This window comes from Sebastes umbrosus, chromosome 17 (assembly GCF_015220745.1).
Source record: "Sebastes umbrosus isolate fSebUmb1 chromosome 17, fSebUmb1.pri, whole genome shotgun sequence".
In the NCBI taxonomy this organism is placed as follows: Eukaryota; Metazoa; Chordata; class Actinopteri; order Perciformes; family Sebastidae; genus Sebastes; species Sebastes umbrosus.
In genome coordinates, this window is record NC_051285.1 from 4,766,704 (window position 1) to 4,783,624 (window position 16,921).

A 16,921-nucleotide genomic window follows, 5' to 3' on the forward strand; every position below is an offset into this window, starting at 1 on the left:
ACAATCATTCTTGGCACTCTGTTCACATTGGAAGGATATTTTTTTAGGGATGTATACAGAACTGTGGAGGATTCACATTTACTTTCCTGCCAAGAGGAAGATTTTAGGGATATTTTGAACTGGTGATTTATGTCTTTGAGCACAACAGAAATGAGAAAATTTGATCCATCTAACGAACGGGAGAATGCATGAAATGATGAACGAGACGCTCGTTGAATCATGCAGGTGAACTCTGACGACTGCAGGTATAAAGAGGACAAACACAACAGTGCAGAATCAAAATCAAGTGTGAAGGTTAAGACGTTCTTGATATTACCTTTAAAAGCTATGTGTGTAATAATTATGCTTTGACGAATGTGACATTAAATATTATCAGAGGCTGTTTTAAGAGTGGGTCTTCACCTCTATATTAAATATTAGGTGAGTAATGTAGCCCAAAATTTTATATCTCCCCCTAAAGACTCCCTTTAGACAACAAAGTAGACACTAAAACTAGTTCATTTAGATGTTTGTTGACTTTATGAAAAGCTGATATTTGTTTCAATAACAGTGATTTCTGATTAATAGCTGCAGCCGATACTTATATAACGTGTCGGATTAGGTAACAGGCTTTCTTGTTCTTGAGGTACAAAGTCCATTCATCCATGGAGAAGGCTGTTTGCACAGATCACAGTGGTGTGTACTGGTGGAGGGAGGTACTACTAAGACGTAGGCTGAGCCCTGCCAACACCCTGGTTGTTCTCAGGATTTCATCTGGGTCACGGGGAAGAGATTAGAGCTTACCCCTGTCCTCCGTGTTACATGGCTCGGTCTCAGGCTCTGCTGCCTCGGACATGACACCAAGCAGCAGCAGCAGCAGGACAGAGACTCCTTAACATCTGTGAATGCATTCAGACGTCACTTTTAAAGTGCTGAAACCTTCTACTGAAAATCTCACACCCACAAATTAATTTCATTAAATCCAAGATTGCAACACATGGCTCTCATAATCCTTGTTTATATTATAAATTATTTATATCATGATTATATTATCTCTGGAAAATGTCTGATGAACCCAGGTAGACTTTCTATAAATGCACTCTAAAGACTCTTATTCTGAAAATAATACACAACACAAACACTCTGGGGACTCTTATTCTGAAAATAATACACAACACAAACACTCTGAGGACTCTTATTCTGAAAATAATACACAACACAAACACTCTGGGGACTCTTATTCTGAAAATACTACACAACACAAACACTCTGAGGACACCTCTTCTGAAAATAATCCACAACACAAACACTCTGGGGACTCTTATTCTGAAAATAATACACATCACAAACCCTCTGGGGACTCTTATTCTGAAAATAATACACAACACAAACACTCTGAGGACTCTTATTCTGAAAATACTACACAACACAAACACTCTGAGGACACCTCTTCTGAAAATAATCCACAACACAAACACTCTGGGGACTCTTATTCTGAAAATAATACACATCACAAACCCTCTGGGGACTCTTATTCTGAAAATAATACACAACACAAACACTCTGAGGACTCCTATTCTGAAAATAATACACAACACAAACACTATGACGACTCTTATTCTGAAAATAATACACAACACAAACACTCTGGGGACTCTTATTTTGAAACAACAGACTTCAAATACTCTCTGAGGACTCTTATTCTGAAAACAACAGACTTCAAACACAATCTGAGGACTCCAACGCACCAGCGATGGATCCAGACTCACTTTAGACTGAACTAGAGGAGTCTGAAAAAGGACAGGAAAAGCAAAAAGAGAACATTTGAACAAAGTACAAAGCGACGAAGCAACAAACTGGAATACTATACTATTCTTCAGTGTAAAGCATCACATAATCCTCCTATCTCTCGCTGCCATTTGGGGCCACTGATGTGTGAAGTTGTTTAGTTCACTTTAATAGGACAGCTGCATCTAAAAAAAGTGCTGAGTGTGCTCGGAAACTACAGTGACTCAGAGTCTGGAAGCTGCAGGAAATCAGTCTGTTAGAAAAAAAAAAAGCCTGAGACTGTCGGGAACGAATGTGAGAAAGTGTTTTTGACCAAGATATTCCGTCTCTGTGTTGGGCATCACCTCATGCTCTAAAGCAGGTAAAAGTATACAGCACACCTGCGGTATTCTGAATACTGCATAAGGTTTTTGACTTCATATATGATCGGCGTAACGTTAAACAAATGAGCACCCAACTTTCTCTCTTGACCATGTGGTTGGTATCTACCACTAAATATTCCCAGCTCCAGGTTCATGTAGATTTTCCCACACTGTCAACTTCTCACACGGTCAGCTGTCATTTGCTGCTCCTACGATTTGCTTTTAAGACTTTTCAGTGAAGCGATCATCATGCTGCTGCCGCTGCAGCTGCCAGAATTTAAAGCGGTCCCTCGCTCAGCTGCCTTTGGCTGTCATTTCAGAGAGGTTTAATGCTCCACTCCACCTCCTCCTGAGTTTAATCTACTCCTCAGAGGGAGATCCAGCCCTGGGAATGAGCGTCCAACGGCAGGATTTGCATTTTGCTGGTTGGCTTTATAGTTTTTAATATTCCAAATATGAGTTAGTACGTGACAAAACAACAATAAAATATATTTCAAAACACTGCAGTTACCATCAGCATCTTGAAATCAAAGAGGAGAGATGCATGTAACTCTTACCTGCATCCAAATAATGTTTGTCTTTCTCGACACTTTCGCCACACCAGCCCGTTCTCATTTCCAAAGCGTCAAATATCAACGCTTTGTCACAGCCATCAGCGTTCGGTATCGACGCACAACGCACCCTTTAGCACCGGTATGAACCGAACCGGGCTCACCATTAGTTACAATTCAACTTTTTCAGTCCTGATACCGATAACGAAACCTGAGCTTTGGGCATCGGCCGATACTGACTACCGATCCGATACCAGTGTTTAATTAATCACACTGAATCAGTGAATTTAGGTCCAGTGTTTTTCACAGTTTCAACCTTTATCTGTTTAGCTCGCTGCATAGCTGTGCACCTTCACACTTAGAGAGGGCAGAAGAAGAAGTACTTCTTTTTTTTTTTTTAATTGGTACTTCTGGTGCTCTATATCAACTTCTCCCCCAGGTGTTACATTACAAGCTTGAGCTACACATTTTTTCCGGTAATGGCCTAAGTCAGCTCCTTCACCTCCTCTCTGCCCAGCAGCGACTCTACCTTCCTACCACTCTGCCTCTGGCTTGCAGGTCTGAAGTCCACAAACTAATGCCAGAGATTAAGCTTCAGAGCGAAGAGATCACTCTCATGCAATCATAAACTATGTGTGCAACTGGTCCCAACATGGACCACCACGAGTCCGTCTATTAAAACAGAAAAGCTCTGCAATTTTCACCGTAGTCCTGTTGTGACACATTCATGGGATTTTGAAGTGTTTCCAGAAACAATATTTATTCTCAGGACCGGGAGTTTCATCGAGGCACCAGGGTTAATTCCTGACTGTTTCTGACGTATTTTCCAAACTTCTGTCACGTTGTTTACGTACATATTTTACTTAGATTACGTACTTATTGTAATTCCAACTATGATGTTTTTCCTTAAACCCAACTAAAGTGGTTTCGTTGTCTAAACTTAAACTAAAGCTGTTACCGTAGTTTTGTTGCGTGGCGTACAAATGACACGCGAAAAGGCTAAAGTTTGTCCTGTCGTGATGGCTGTTGCTATCTTGGTTTTTGGCCGTCCCCATCTTAGTCTTTTGCAACCATTTCATCATAGACTTCTATACAATCAGACTTCATTTTGCAACCAGAGGAGTCGCCAGCTGCTGGCCATTAGAAAGAAAAGTAAACACTGACTTTACGCATGTTACCTAACGTTGTTACGCTTGTTATGCAACATTACGTAAGAAAATCTGCTAAGGGCGGATGTTATTTATGTATGTACACAATACAGTAATTAATACTGCATTTATACTGTATATTTCAAGAATCTAATTTATAATAATAATAACAATCTTATTCAATTCTTATTTAAACTATTCTTGCATTCATATTCAACACACCTAAAAGATCTCACTTCTCAGCATTTTTTATTTTTTATTTACACTGTACACTATATTGTTTTTGTTTGATGCACATATTTGTACATATTTCTTATTAGTATTTATTTATATATAGTAGGACACTGTTTTGAATCTTCAAGTTCGGCATTTTGGCCGTCAGCATCTTGGTTTTTGGCCGTCACTATATTGTTTTTTTGCAACCAGAAGTGGCACGAGAGGGTGGAGTTAAGTACCGCCTTACGCTGAATAAGATATTTTTTAGGCGACCAAAATGTTACAATTAACTCTGATGAACTGTAAACACACTGTGAAAGGGTTAAAGTTCTAAGATGAAAACACGGACAACTCCCAGACCAGACAACGCCGTGGTAGCGACCTGTCAATCACAAGGTAGCCCCGCCCTAAAGCATCCCCTGCTTTATGGTCTATTTGACTCTAAATGGGACCATAATGTACTAAATGAACATCATGCTGTATTGAAGAAGACTTGAAACTAGCGATTGAGACCATAAACTCATGTTTACAATGTTTACTGAGGTAATAAATCAAGTGAGAAGTAGGCTCATTTTCTCATAGACTTCTATACAACCAGAGGAGTCGCCCCCTGCTGGTTGTTAGAGAGAATGCAATTTTAAGGCACTTCAGCATTGGCTTCACTTCCCAGACCCGGAGGTAGCGCACTGTTAGAGCCTCATGCACACCATTTCAGCCGGTGGAGACATTCAAAACTTGATCTACCGTAGTTACAGTTACTCTCTTCAGTGCAACACTATGAATGCCAGCGAGAGTCGGTACAAAAAACACCCAAGTTCTTCGAGATACTTCGGGGAAGCAATAGCAAACACATAATGGAAAAAGCTCCGCAATCAATTGACCACAGCTAAAAAAAAAAAAGAATCTGAGTGCAGCAGCTGGAGAGGAAAAGACTGCTTGTTCTGTACAGCGAGCTCTGTTAAGACCCCCTCCCTGCTCTAAGAGGGCAGGCTTTTCAACCTGCCTTCAAATGTGGCCATTTGGAAGAGGTATAAACACTTTCTCCTTTAGCTGTAATTGTACAGCTGAAGACTCAAGTGTTTATAGGCTACCTGTGGCTGCGAGACCTTCAAAGTTCCCGTGGTGAGGAAAGAAAGCCGTAAGTAACTCAGCGGGTAAAAGTGTCGACTTAATGACCGTCATGTACGAGTGAAACACTTAAAAGCTCCACTAAGAGAACCTATTTCTTTTATCTAACCTTTCTTTTAGTCCCGTTGAGATGTAAAATCTCTTATGCCAGGGAGTTCTGGCTGAGTTTCACACATAAAAGCACAAATAACAGACTTAAAAAAATAAAATAAAATAAACACCATTCGTAGTTAATGTTTCTGCAACCGGAGTCACTTTTGACTCTATGAATTTTAATTTTAACCATCAGATAATACATATAAACAGGTAAACAAAATGACATTTAGTGCTTCAGATTTAAATCTGTAACATGTTTATTTTTTATGGTTTTCATCACTTGTTCTTACTAGTGTTCTTACATTACAATAATGTTAATTTTTCTAAATTTTCCTTTTTTTAAATTCTATGATATTTTTAAGATATTTAAATTGAATTAAAATCAAGCTTTGTGCATCATCATAAATATTGATATAATAACATTTTCTAAAAATACGGGAAAGATTTAGACAATAACAATATATGACAGTTTTCAGTAGACAGTAAACATTGTAAACGTGATGAGGCATGATGTTCATTTAGTAAATGATGGTCCCATTTAGAGTCAAATAGACCATAAAGCAGGAGATGCTTTAGGGCGGGGCTACCTTGTGATTGACAGGTCTCTACCACGGCGTTATCCGGTCTGGGAGTTGTCCGTGTTTTCGTCTTAGAACTTTAACCTTTTCACAGTGTGTTTTCACTTCATGAAAGTTAATTATAACATTTTTGGTCACCTGAAGACGTCTTATTCAGCGTTTGGTTGTACTTAGCTCCACCCTCTCGTGTCACTTCTGGTTGCAAAAAAACTAAATGGTGAACTTGAGGCTTCAAAAGCGTAGTCCACAAACCAATGTGGGATGTCACGGTGACTAAGTCCACTTCTTATTTACAGTCTATGGTAATAAATAACATAATAAACACATAAAATAGAAGTAGTAACAGACTGAAAACAAACTTGCAAATCGCATCAACCAATGAATTATCAGCATTGTTCAGTAACAGGACAATCAGGGTTCAAACAGTCCTTTAAATCCTGTTTTTAAAACCGTTCATGCTTATAAAATGAATGCTTTGATAGCGCACTAGTGTCCAGATCAGGTCTATTTATTCATTTACAGGCACAATGCAATAAAAGATCCACTTCCAAGTAATCAATAAAGAACATTATCCATGAACAGTAAATGGAGATGCATTAAACAGGGTTCCATAGACGCTGGTTCTGTAGGAATTGATCGCTGCATAATGGGCCGCTATGTCAGTCTGTGAGAAATAATTAATAACTTATATTGTTTTAATATTTCCAGGTCTCCCACAAAAGAAAATATCTTGTTTGCACTCGCAAAGGAATCTGAACAATGGCATGAGCTCATGAATAATAATAGGTGATAAATATTCATGAGGTGTCCGTCAAGAAAATATATTAAAATATATTATAATCCAACAGAGAATACCCCAAACAGGAAATCATCATAGAACCAATCATGTGTTGTAATATAATTTGTAAACATAAACCACAACGTAAAATTATGATATCCCTTTAATGACTTTAAATGCCTAAGTGTAGTAAATGTCTTAATGTCGTTATATGCTATTGTTTGTGTATTTATTTGTACAGGGAGCTATTAGTACAATAGTTGCCCGTCACAGGGGAAACACTTTGTTCCAGTTCAGATAAGTTGACACACCACACTGTTGTGGTAGCAGAGCTGCCTTTGTTTGCTTAATTAATACTTTGTTGTGGGCGGTTACAGCTAATTGTTCTCGCAATTAGAGTGTTGGCTGGAAATACTACAGCGGCAGAGAGAGGCGATTAACACCACAGTGCTGCCCGGATTTATTAGACAAGAATACACTCAACAGTCAGAGAAGTGGTTTAAGACTTTCACATTAAATGGATAGAGGAGAGAAGGAGGCACGTAACTGTCCATAGTTAATTGTACATTTTTTATCTGTTCAAAATGCACCTTAAAAGGGGGATTTATCAAGTATTAAATACTCTTATCAACATGGGAGTGGGCAAATATGCTTCTTTATGCAAATGTATGTGTATATTTATTATTGGAAATCAACTAACAACACAAAACAATGACAAATATTGTCCAGAAACCCTCACAGGTACTGCATTTAGCATAAAAAAATACGCTCAAATCATAACATGGCAAACTGCAGCCCAACAGGCAACAACAGCTGTCAGTGTGTCAGTGTGCTGACTTGACTATGACTTGCCCCAAACTGCATGTGATTATCATAAAGTGGGCATGCCTGTAAAGGGGAGACTTGTGGGTACCCATAGAACCCATTTTCATTCACATATCTTGAGGTCAAAGGTCAAGGGACCCCTTTGAAAATGGCCATGCAAGTTTTTCCTCGCCAAAATGTTGCGTAAGTTTGGAGCGTTATTTAGCCTGCTTTCCAAAAAGCTAGTATGACATGGTTGGTACCGATGAATTCTTTGGGTTTTCTAGTTTCATATGATACCAGTATCTTCACTCTAGCTTTAAAACTGAGCCCGCTACAACCGCTTTAAAGCTTTGTTATTGCGTTAACTTTGACAGCTCTACTAGAAATATATTGTTCTTATTGTACTTTAAGTGAAAGTCATTACTTATAAATCGTAAAACTAGGGATGTTATAATTATCATTTCATGGTTTGTTAACAGTAAAATAACTATTAAGAACATTTTAATTAACTATCAATTTACCATTTATTAATGATGGTTATTATAAAGATGTGAGCTCTGATTTATTCAGCAGTGCCTTTAACTAGCTGTTGCTCTTCCTTCGTTTTATAATAACATCTTTTACATGTCTTATTGCTCTTATGCCTTCCTTGGTTTTATTGCTTGTTGTTATCATGCTGTATTTCCATGTTTTGATTTATCTGTTTTTATTTACTCTCTTGTTTCTTCCCTTTATTGTAAAGCACTTTGAACTACTCCCCCCTGTATTTAAAGTGCAATATAAATAAAGTATATTGTGTTTTTTATTACTGTCTACCACATATTTATATTACTTTATTTTATATTGTATTAATGTTTATATTTTAGCCCTATATTTCAACTTGCACTATATTATTATATCTTTATGTCTTAGACTCTCATTTTGCTTTTTATACATATTTAATGAGCGTTGTTGGAGTCGGAAATCCAACATTATCATTTCCAACTTCTCTGGAATTTTTGTGCATATGATGATAAATAAGAACTTCCAACTGAAGAACTTGCTTATGTGATAAAACTGAAGAAAAAAATATATTTTAAGCATCTGTTTGTGAGAGAAAACGCCGTGGTACTTATGAGAAGACAGAATTTTGGTGATATTCGTAACAAGGCAGTCAAAATTCAAATCAGGATTAAAAAGCACTCCATGATGGCTCGCTTGGGGGTTTGAGATTCAGAGACGGGGATTAAAGTTTGGTGCACAGCTTCTTCCTCTGGGCCAAAATACTCAACACACGATGGACAGAAAGCAACCTGAAGCCCTTTAACTGTATTCTATTATAATAATGATAGGATTTATTATTATTATTACAATTTTTTTATTACTTTCTTATTTATTTATTTATTTATTTATTTTTATCTATTATTATTATTATTATTATTATTTTACTTTCTTGTTGAATTATTTTTATTTATTATTATTATTATTATTATTATTATTATTATTATTATTATTCTTTAAATTTATCCATCATTATTTTTATTTCTTTTTTCTGTGATTTGTGTGACCCTGGCGAGAGGATATGGGATATTATATATATATATATAAATATGTGATATTATATATAAATATATATATATATATATAATGTATTATCTATTATCCATATCTTTACTTATATACCTATATTTATAAGGAACAAATCATTTATGTAGTTTAAGGAAATATAATGCATATAACATTGTCATTCTCTATTTTTATTTTTATTTCACTCAGCCTCTCTGGCGTTGCTAAAACATGTGTAAAGACAATATCTTATATGTTATCTTATCTAATCGTCCTTCCTCATTTCTATCTACCTGTCTGTGTAGATCTACCTGTGCAGACAGAATCACTTAGAGAACTACATTTCCCATGATGCCCCGCTCCACTGCAGACCAGCCCCCTTCGTTTGAATGGCAAGTTGTTTGTTTCAGAGCGACCAGCTGCTAACTATTCCAGTCGGAGAGCAAACATGGTCCTCTCTCTCTGACAAGACACCTGAGGTTAGTCAGCAGGGCACTTCCGCTTTCAGTGTTCTTCTAGAAAATAAAAGCACCACAATAGAAACAGTATAAAAACATTAATTTCCTGTCAATTATTTATTTTGTTTTTTATTTTTTAGTTAATTGTTTTATTATATTTTATTATTTATTATTATTATTATTATTATTATTATATTATTTATATAAGTTGTATTTAAATTGTGCAGTTCTTTCAAGTAAATTCCTCTGGAAATCCATATAAACTCTGAAATAAGCTAACTTAATGTCCTAGGAAATTATAAGGTAATAATTACTGACCCACGAAATAAAGTGTTACCATTTGATTTCCCAAAATATAAAAGTTTTCAATATGTTTCTTTATTTATTGTATTGTTTAATATTTTGATTCAAACAAAAAAATCCACCTACCAGCACTAATTAACATGGTGGCGTATCTCTCTTTCATTTGTTTAGTCTGTACAAAAACTGAAGTGTATTATTATTACCATCATTATTATTATTATTAGCTACAGAAATTCTAATCGGGTCTACAGGGTTGGGGCAGATTACTTTGAAAAATGATGTGGCAATTTTTCTAATTAGTAACATAATTGATTGGATTAAAAAATAAATGTGATCTAATCAGAATAATTTTGGGTAAAAATCAAACATTGAACCATATTTAAAAATAATAATAATAATAATAATAATAATAATAGAGTCCCAAAAATATAAATCAAATCATAACAGAAGTTATATCAAGACGCTTATTATATTATATTATATTATAATTATTATTATTATTATACATTTCTCAAATATGGGTTGATTATAATTATTTTTTATAATCTCCCAATTAAATGTAATCCATTACAGAAAACACAAATAAGATAAAAAAAATATATATATAAAAAAAATGTGGAACTATTCCTTTAACTTCAGTTCTTTCTTCCTCCATCGACTATTATTGTGAAAACCTCTGACAGGAAGTGAGCCTGGTTGTGTTTCAGGTGTTGACAGCAGGTCCGTTCTTCACCTCTCTTTGCTTTCTTTATTCCACCCTGCCTCGCTCTCCTTTCTTTCTCTATTTAATCCACCTTTCTTAACCTGCCTGTTGTGTGTCTATCTATTTATTTTATTTATGTATTTATTCATGCATCTTATCATTTGAAAAGGTTTTATTCTAAACATCTTCTCCAATGAGAATAAAAGATGGAGCTTCATATTTTAGAGCACAGCCTGAAAGTGGCGAGTATAGAGAAAGAGGGGATCCAGATCTGCACTCATGGATTAATAAAACTCGCTTTCTTGGCCTCCAAAACAAGGTAGGTAGAAGTTCAGCTACACAGAGTCATTCATGTTGTTTTTATCAGCTGTTTACTGGAGAGCTGCTGCAGCAACTCAAGCTGCAGAGCTGCAGGATCTCCTCTACTTCATGTTAATGCATCAGCTTTATATCTGTGTGTTATTGAGTCTCTGTGCCACCAGTTTGCAGGCCTCCTATCCTTGTTCTGTAGTGTCATTTTGTAGCTTTGTAGCCATCTGTAGCTGGGTGGATGCCAGCTGGGGGTGTGTGTCTATCTACTGTATATATGTGTGTGTGTAGGGAAATTATTATGACATGTTTTTCAACCAAACTTGAGCAAACAGCAGCAGAGTGCATTGGCTGCCTGTCATATAAAGTGGATATTCACTGTAAACTTTAATTAAACAGCCCTTTGCAGTGACATGCATGATAAAGAGGCAATTTATACACTTGTAATTGCTCTGTTGTGCAGCTTTTATTACCACCATAATAATATTAATATTAGCAAATTAGTTCACTTTACTGACACACTGGTTATTTTACAACAGGCAAAACTCTAGGGCTGTGACGATTCACCTATCTCCCCATTCGATATTATCACGATACCTGGGTGCCGATTCGATATGTATTGAGATTTTTAAAAGGGACTGTTTGTAACTTCTTACAAGTATAAATCAATCCGGGTCGGTGTCCCATGCACGCTCGTATGTGTGGCTACACTTTTTGGCTACTCACACAGACGAGACTCCAACACAAACTACACGGAAGCACCAAAACCGCAAAGTTCTATCTAGTGAAGCCCGTCTGTTAAACAGTGTTGGCTGCAGTCGGAGGACGCGGGGGAGACCGTAGCTTTGGTCTCCAGGGCCGGAGTCTCTGCTCCTCTGCTCCTCTGCCTGCCTGCCTGCCTTTACTCAGCTCGCTCCACTCTCACGTGCATGCGCGCACACTCCACACTGCAGGAGAGTTAGTAGCTCTGAGAATATCTAGTGAATGTACAGTGGACGTTTGTGCAGAAATAACTGCTGCAGCTCCTCCAGACCAACAGAGGTTTCCTGTGTTTTGTGAAGTGACGGGGCTCCGCAGAGAGAAACGTTATCGTCTCCGACCAAAACTCTGGTGTCTTCCCTGTTCCCTCCGACCGCGGTCGGGAGGCTGAAGCAGGAAAAGTCAACACTAGGATCAGCATTGATTCATGGAGAGACCTTCGTCTGGTCAGCTAACATTACTGCCAAGCAGCTGAACTATAGAGTGATGTTGTGGTTTTAGCTGACGTGTGTCGCCTCACTGTGTTAACGAGCGCAAGCAACAGGACACTGACTTTCGTTGACTTAACGGCCACAGGTGTCGCTGTTACAACCAATTTCTGATTCTTACAAACAGTTCCTTTAACAACAGCCACTCAATAATTACTGTATATGGCATTCACTGTGTAAAACAGCTCCTCTGCTGCTTTTTTCCCTTTAGATTAATTCTATATTTTATAATTTCATCAAAGTGTGGAGTCTTTATTTCAGGTTTACTGCCTCCAACATAAAAACACTGCAGACCAACACTTAAAATAGTAAAAAAATCGATCTCCCTCTCACCCTCGTGGGGTGGTATCTGTGTCTTCCTCGAGCTCGGGTCCTCTACCAGAGAGGCCTGGGAGTCTGAGGGTTCTGCGCAGTACCTTAGCTGTTCCTGGGACTGCACTCTTCTGGACTGAGGCTTCAGATGTCGTTCCTGGAATCTGCTGGAGCCACTTTCCCTGTTTGGGGGGTCACAGCCTCGAGTGCTCCTACTACTGTACCACGGGGACCACGTCAGCTTTGACCTCCCACATTTATTCCAGCTGTTCTGATACTTGTCAACCTTGTCATGTTCCTTCTTCCTGATGTTGCCGTCAGCTGGTACCGCCACATCTATCACCGCTGTCCTCTTCTGCTGTTTGTCAACCACCACTATGTCCGGTTGGTTAGCCAGCAGCTGCTCATCAGTCTGTAATCTGAAGTCCCACAGGACCTTAGCCCTTCGGTGGTATGCCCATTGGGATTTGGGTACTTCTAGTTCATACTGTGTACAGATGTTGCTGTACACTATCACAGCCACTTGGTTGTGCCTCTCCATGTACGCTGATCCAGCTTGCATCTTACACCCTGCTACTATGTGCTGGACCGTCTCAGGAGCATCTTTGCACAGCCCGCACATTGGGTCTGATCTACTGTAGTAGATCCTGGCCTCTATGGCCCTTGTGCTGCGTAGGGCCTGTTCTAGTGCTGCCATGATTAGTGCGTCTGTGCTGTCTGTCAGTCCAGCGTTTTCCAGCCATTGGTAGGTCTTCTTGATATCAGCCACTTCCTCTATCTGACGGTGGTACATGCCATGTAAGGGCTTGTCCTTCCATGTTGTCTGCTCCTCTTCCTCGTCACTATCATCAGGTTTCTGCTGTCTGAGGTATTCACTTAGCAGCTCATCATTTGGGGCCATCTTCTTGATATATATATATTAAAAATATAGGATGGTATGGGATGACATAACTGCATAACACTAAAATTGGATGCCATGTTTATTATCATAATTCTGTAGAGAGTGTAGCTCGACCGATACTGGATTTTCGAGGCTGATCCCAATATTGATATTTAAAGGTCCCATATTGTAAAAAGTGAGATTTCCATGTCTTTTACATTATAAAGCAGGTTTAAGTGCTATATAGATACTGGTAAACGATCATAACGCTCAATATACAGAGAAATAAACACATCCCGTATTCAGAAATTGTGCATTTGAAACAAACTGTCAGGATTTCTGTCCATTTGTGATGTCACAAATCTACAATATTAAGACCAATTTCAGTTTTTAAACGTAAACCTTCTAAATGTGTCCCAGTTTATTTCCTGTTGCAGTGTATGTGAATGACATCAGAGGACAGGAAGTAAACATGGACCCCAGCTGTTGCCTAGCAACGCAATTCTGTTGCAATTTCGTTGAATGTGCTAAAACAGAGCGTTTCAGACAGAGGGTAAATACAGGTATATTCAAGCAGACAGTATGATGAAAATAAAGAGTTTTTTTTAACATTACAGCATGTAAACATGTTCTAGTAGAAAACACAAAATACAAGTATGAACCTGAAAATGAGCACGATATGGGACCTTTAAGCATTTCTGTTCGGCAATTTCTTGTTATTTATTGGCTGACATAGATGCTGATATCAACGTATCTGCGATAAGCTAAAGTCGATATATCAATCAGGCCAGTTTCTCTGTCAAGCTCTAATAGAGAGATTTAATATTAATTTTTTCATTAATTTCATATTTGTTGCAACCATATGTTTAGTGTCTGAAGTGTGTTGAGATCATTGAGGAAGTAAACAACACATGATCAGTGTGGTTTTGCCTTTAAACCAACTTGTTTGTCACTGCGTGTTACTGTAACTTTGACACTGTCAATAATAAGCAATATGTACATAACAACTCTTGGTCTCCTCACTCTGCTAGTACAGGCTCATCACAGAACTCAGATATCAGCTGTGAATATTTTGATAAAAATCTATGAGAATGCCAAAGATATAGTTTTTTAAGCTCATCAGACATTGAAATATCTATTTGACCTGCATGTCAGGAGTCCAATAACAGGTGATTTACATTTAAAGAACTGGTTTCAGACTTAAACACCCCAGGAGATGTTAGAAGTACTCAGATCGTTTAAGTAAAGTCAAAGTAACAATACTACAGTGTAAAAATATTCTGCTACAAGTAAAAATCCTGCATTTGAAATCTTACTCAAGTAAAAGTACACAGGTAGCATCAAAATATACTTAAAGTATTAAAAGTATAATCAATATATAGACAGGGCCCATTTCAGAATAATATATAATATTACTGGATTATTAATTTAATTAATCATCAATGTGTATACGGTGCAGCTGATAGAGGTGGGGCTAATGTGGATTACTTTAATACTGCTGGGTAGTGTAAGCTAATAATATAGTTATTTATTAGATGATTTACATTTTTGTATTAATACTTTAAATCTGCAAAGTAACTAAAGTACTAAACTTTATTCTCATAATATTACGACTTTTTTCTCATAAAGTTCTGACTTTATTCTCGTAACATTACGACTTTTTTCTCATAATATTACGACTTTAATCTCATTATATTACGACTTTTTTCTCATAAAATTATGACTTTATTCTCGTAACATTACGACTTTTTTCTCGTAATATTATGACTTTATTCTCGTAATATTGCGACTTTTTTTGTCGTAAAGTTATGACTTTATTCTCGTAACATTACGACTTTTTTCTCGTAATATTACGACTTTTTTTTCGTAATATTATGACTTTATTTTCGTAATATCACAACTTTTTTCTCATAATATTATGACTTTATTCTCGTTATATATTACGACTTTTTTCTCATAAAGTTATGACTTTATTCTCGTAATATTACGACTTTTTTTCTCGTAAAGTTACGACTTTATTCTCGTAACATTACGACTTTTTTCTCGTAATATTACGACTTTTTTTTCGTAATATTATGACTTTATTTTCGTAATATCACAACTTTTTTCTCATAATATTATGACTTTATTCTCGTTATATATTACGACTTTTTTCTCATAAAGTTATGACTTTATTCTCGTAATATTACGACTTTTTTTCTCGTAATATTACGACTTTTTTTCTCGTAATATTATGACTTTATTCTCGTAATATTGCGACTTTTTTGTCGTAAAGTTATGACTTTATTCTCGTAATATTACGACTTTATTCTCATAAAGTTATGACTTTATTCTCGTAATATCACAACTTTTTTCTCGTAATATTATGACTTTATTCTGTGAATCTCAGATGTGTTTTCCCTCAATGTGGCCCTAATACTCCATAGTACATTTGCACTTTGGCCCTCACTGCATTATACTTATATACTATATACTTAGACTATAAACTTTGTTACCTTCATCACAATTATCAAATGTTTCGCGGCTCCAGACAGATATTGTTGTTGTTTTTTTGTTGCCTAAAATGTCTCTTTTGATAGTAAAGGTTGCTGATAAAGTCCTTCTCTATAGACTTCTGCAGCCTGAACACAATTAAACAACAAATTAACAGACAACAACTGAACACTGCAGCAGGTGCATTTGCATTATAACCCACCACTTCATATAGAACCAACAGCAGAACAAAACAAAACCAAAGCAGCGCAAAACAGACATGTAAACACAAACAACGCGCTTTATTTGCGCACTGAGCGCTACTTCACGCGCTCCTCACCTGTGTGAGTCTTCAGCACCGCGACATCCTCTGGACAGTCTCTGCTCCTTTATTCCCAGTAGAACATGTCCAAGTGTCTCTCTCTGGTCCCACTGCGCTCCTCAAAGTGTCCTCTGGAGCATCCGCCTTCAGCAGCATGTCAGGTTAATTAGAAGATCCAGAATGCACCTGTTCAGGTAAAAAACGTGGGTGCGTTTGATTTGGGTCATGCAGCGTGCGCGCCTGGGTGGGGCCAGTTCTTTAAGGTAGATGCAACCAAATACCTGAGATAATAAAACATGTAAGCAGGGGTCAACAACCTTTACTATCAAAAGAGACATTTTAGGCAAAAATAATTAAAAAAAAAAAATTATCTGGAGCTGATGAAGGTAACACAGTTTATAGTCTAAGTATATAGTATATAAGTCTAATGCAGTGAGGGCCAAAGAGACAATGTACTACGGAGTATTAGGGCCACATTGAGGGAAAAAACATCTGAGATTTACAGAATAAAGTCATAATATTACGAGAAAAAAGTCTTTCTGTTATTCACAATTATCTTTTATTATTTTAAAGAACTACTGGTTTTATTATTTGAAACTAGTCTTTTCTTATCTTTTATTATTTTAAAGAACTATTGGTTTTAGTATTTGAAACTAGTCTTTTATTATCTTTTATTATTTTAAAGAACTATTGGTTTTATTATTTGAAACTAGTCTTTCATTATCTTTTATTATTTTAAAGAACTATTGGTTTTATTATTTGAAACTAGTCTTTCATTATCTTTTATTATTTTAAAGAACTATTGGTTTTAGTATTTGAAACTAGTCTTTTATTATCTTTTATTATTTTAAAGAACTATTGGTTTTATTATTTGAAACTAGTCTTTTATTATCTTTTATTATTTTAAAGAACTATTGGTTTTATTATTTGAAACTAGTC

General features: G+C 36.7%; 1 protein-coding gene and 1 long non-coding RNA gene across 2 annotated transcripts in view; one reads left to right on the forward strand and one right to left on the reverse strand.

Annotated features, from left to right (window-relative positions):
• LOC119475381 lies at positions 1 to 16,218 on the reverse strand. The gene is made up of 3 exons (XR_005203779.1): positions 16,001 to 16,218; positions 784 to 878; positions 1 to 239 (listed from the first exon to the last, which is right to left on the reverse strand). It is a non-coding gene; the product is annotated as an uncharacterized LOC119475381 (long non-coding RNA).
• castor2 (cytosolic arginine sensor for mTORC1 subunit 2) overlaps positions 10,425 to 16,921 on the forward strand; it is an 18,184-nt gene continuing 11,687 nt past the window's right edge. The window contains exon 1 of the mRNA XM_037748009.1: positions 10,425 to 10,759. Within this exon, the coding sequence (XP_037603937.1) occupies positions 10,647 to 10,759 (113 nt within the window). The 5' untranslated portion in view covers positions 10,425 to 10,646. The remainder of the gene's footprint in view (positions 10,760 to 16,921) is intronic.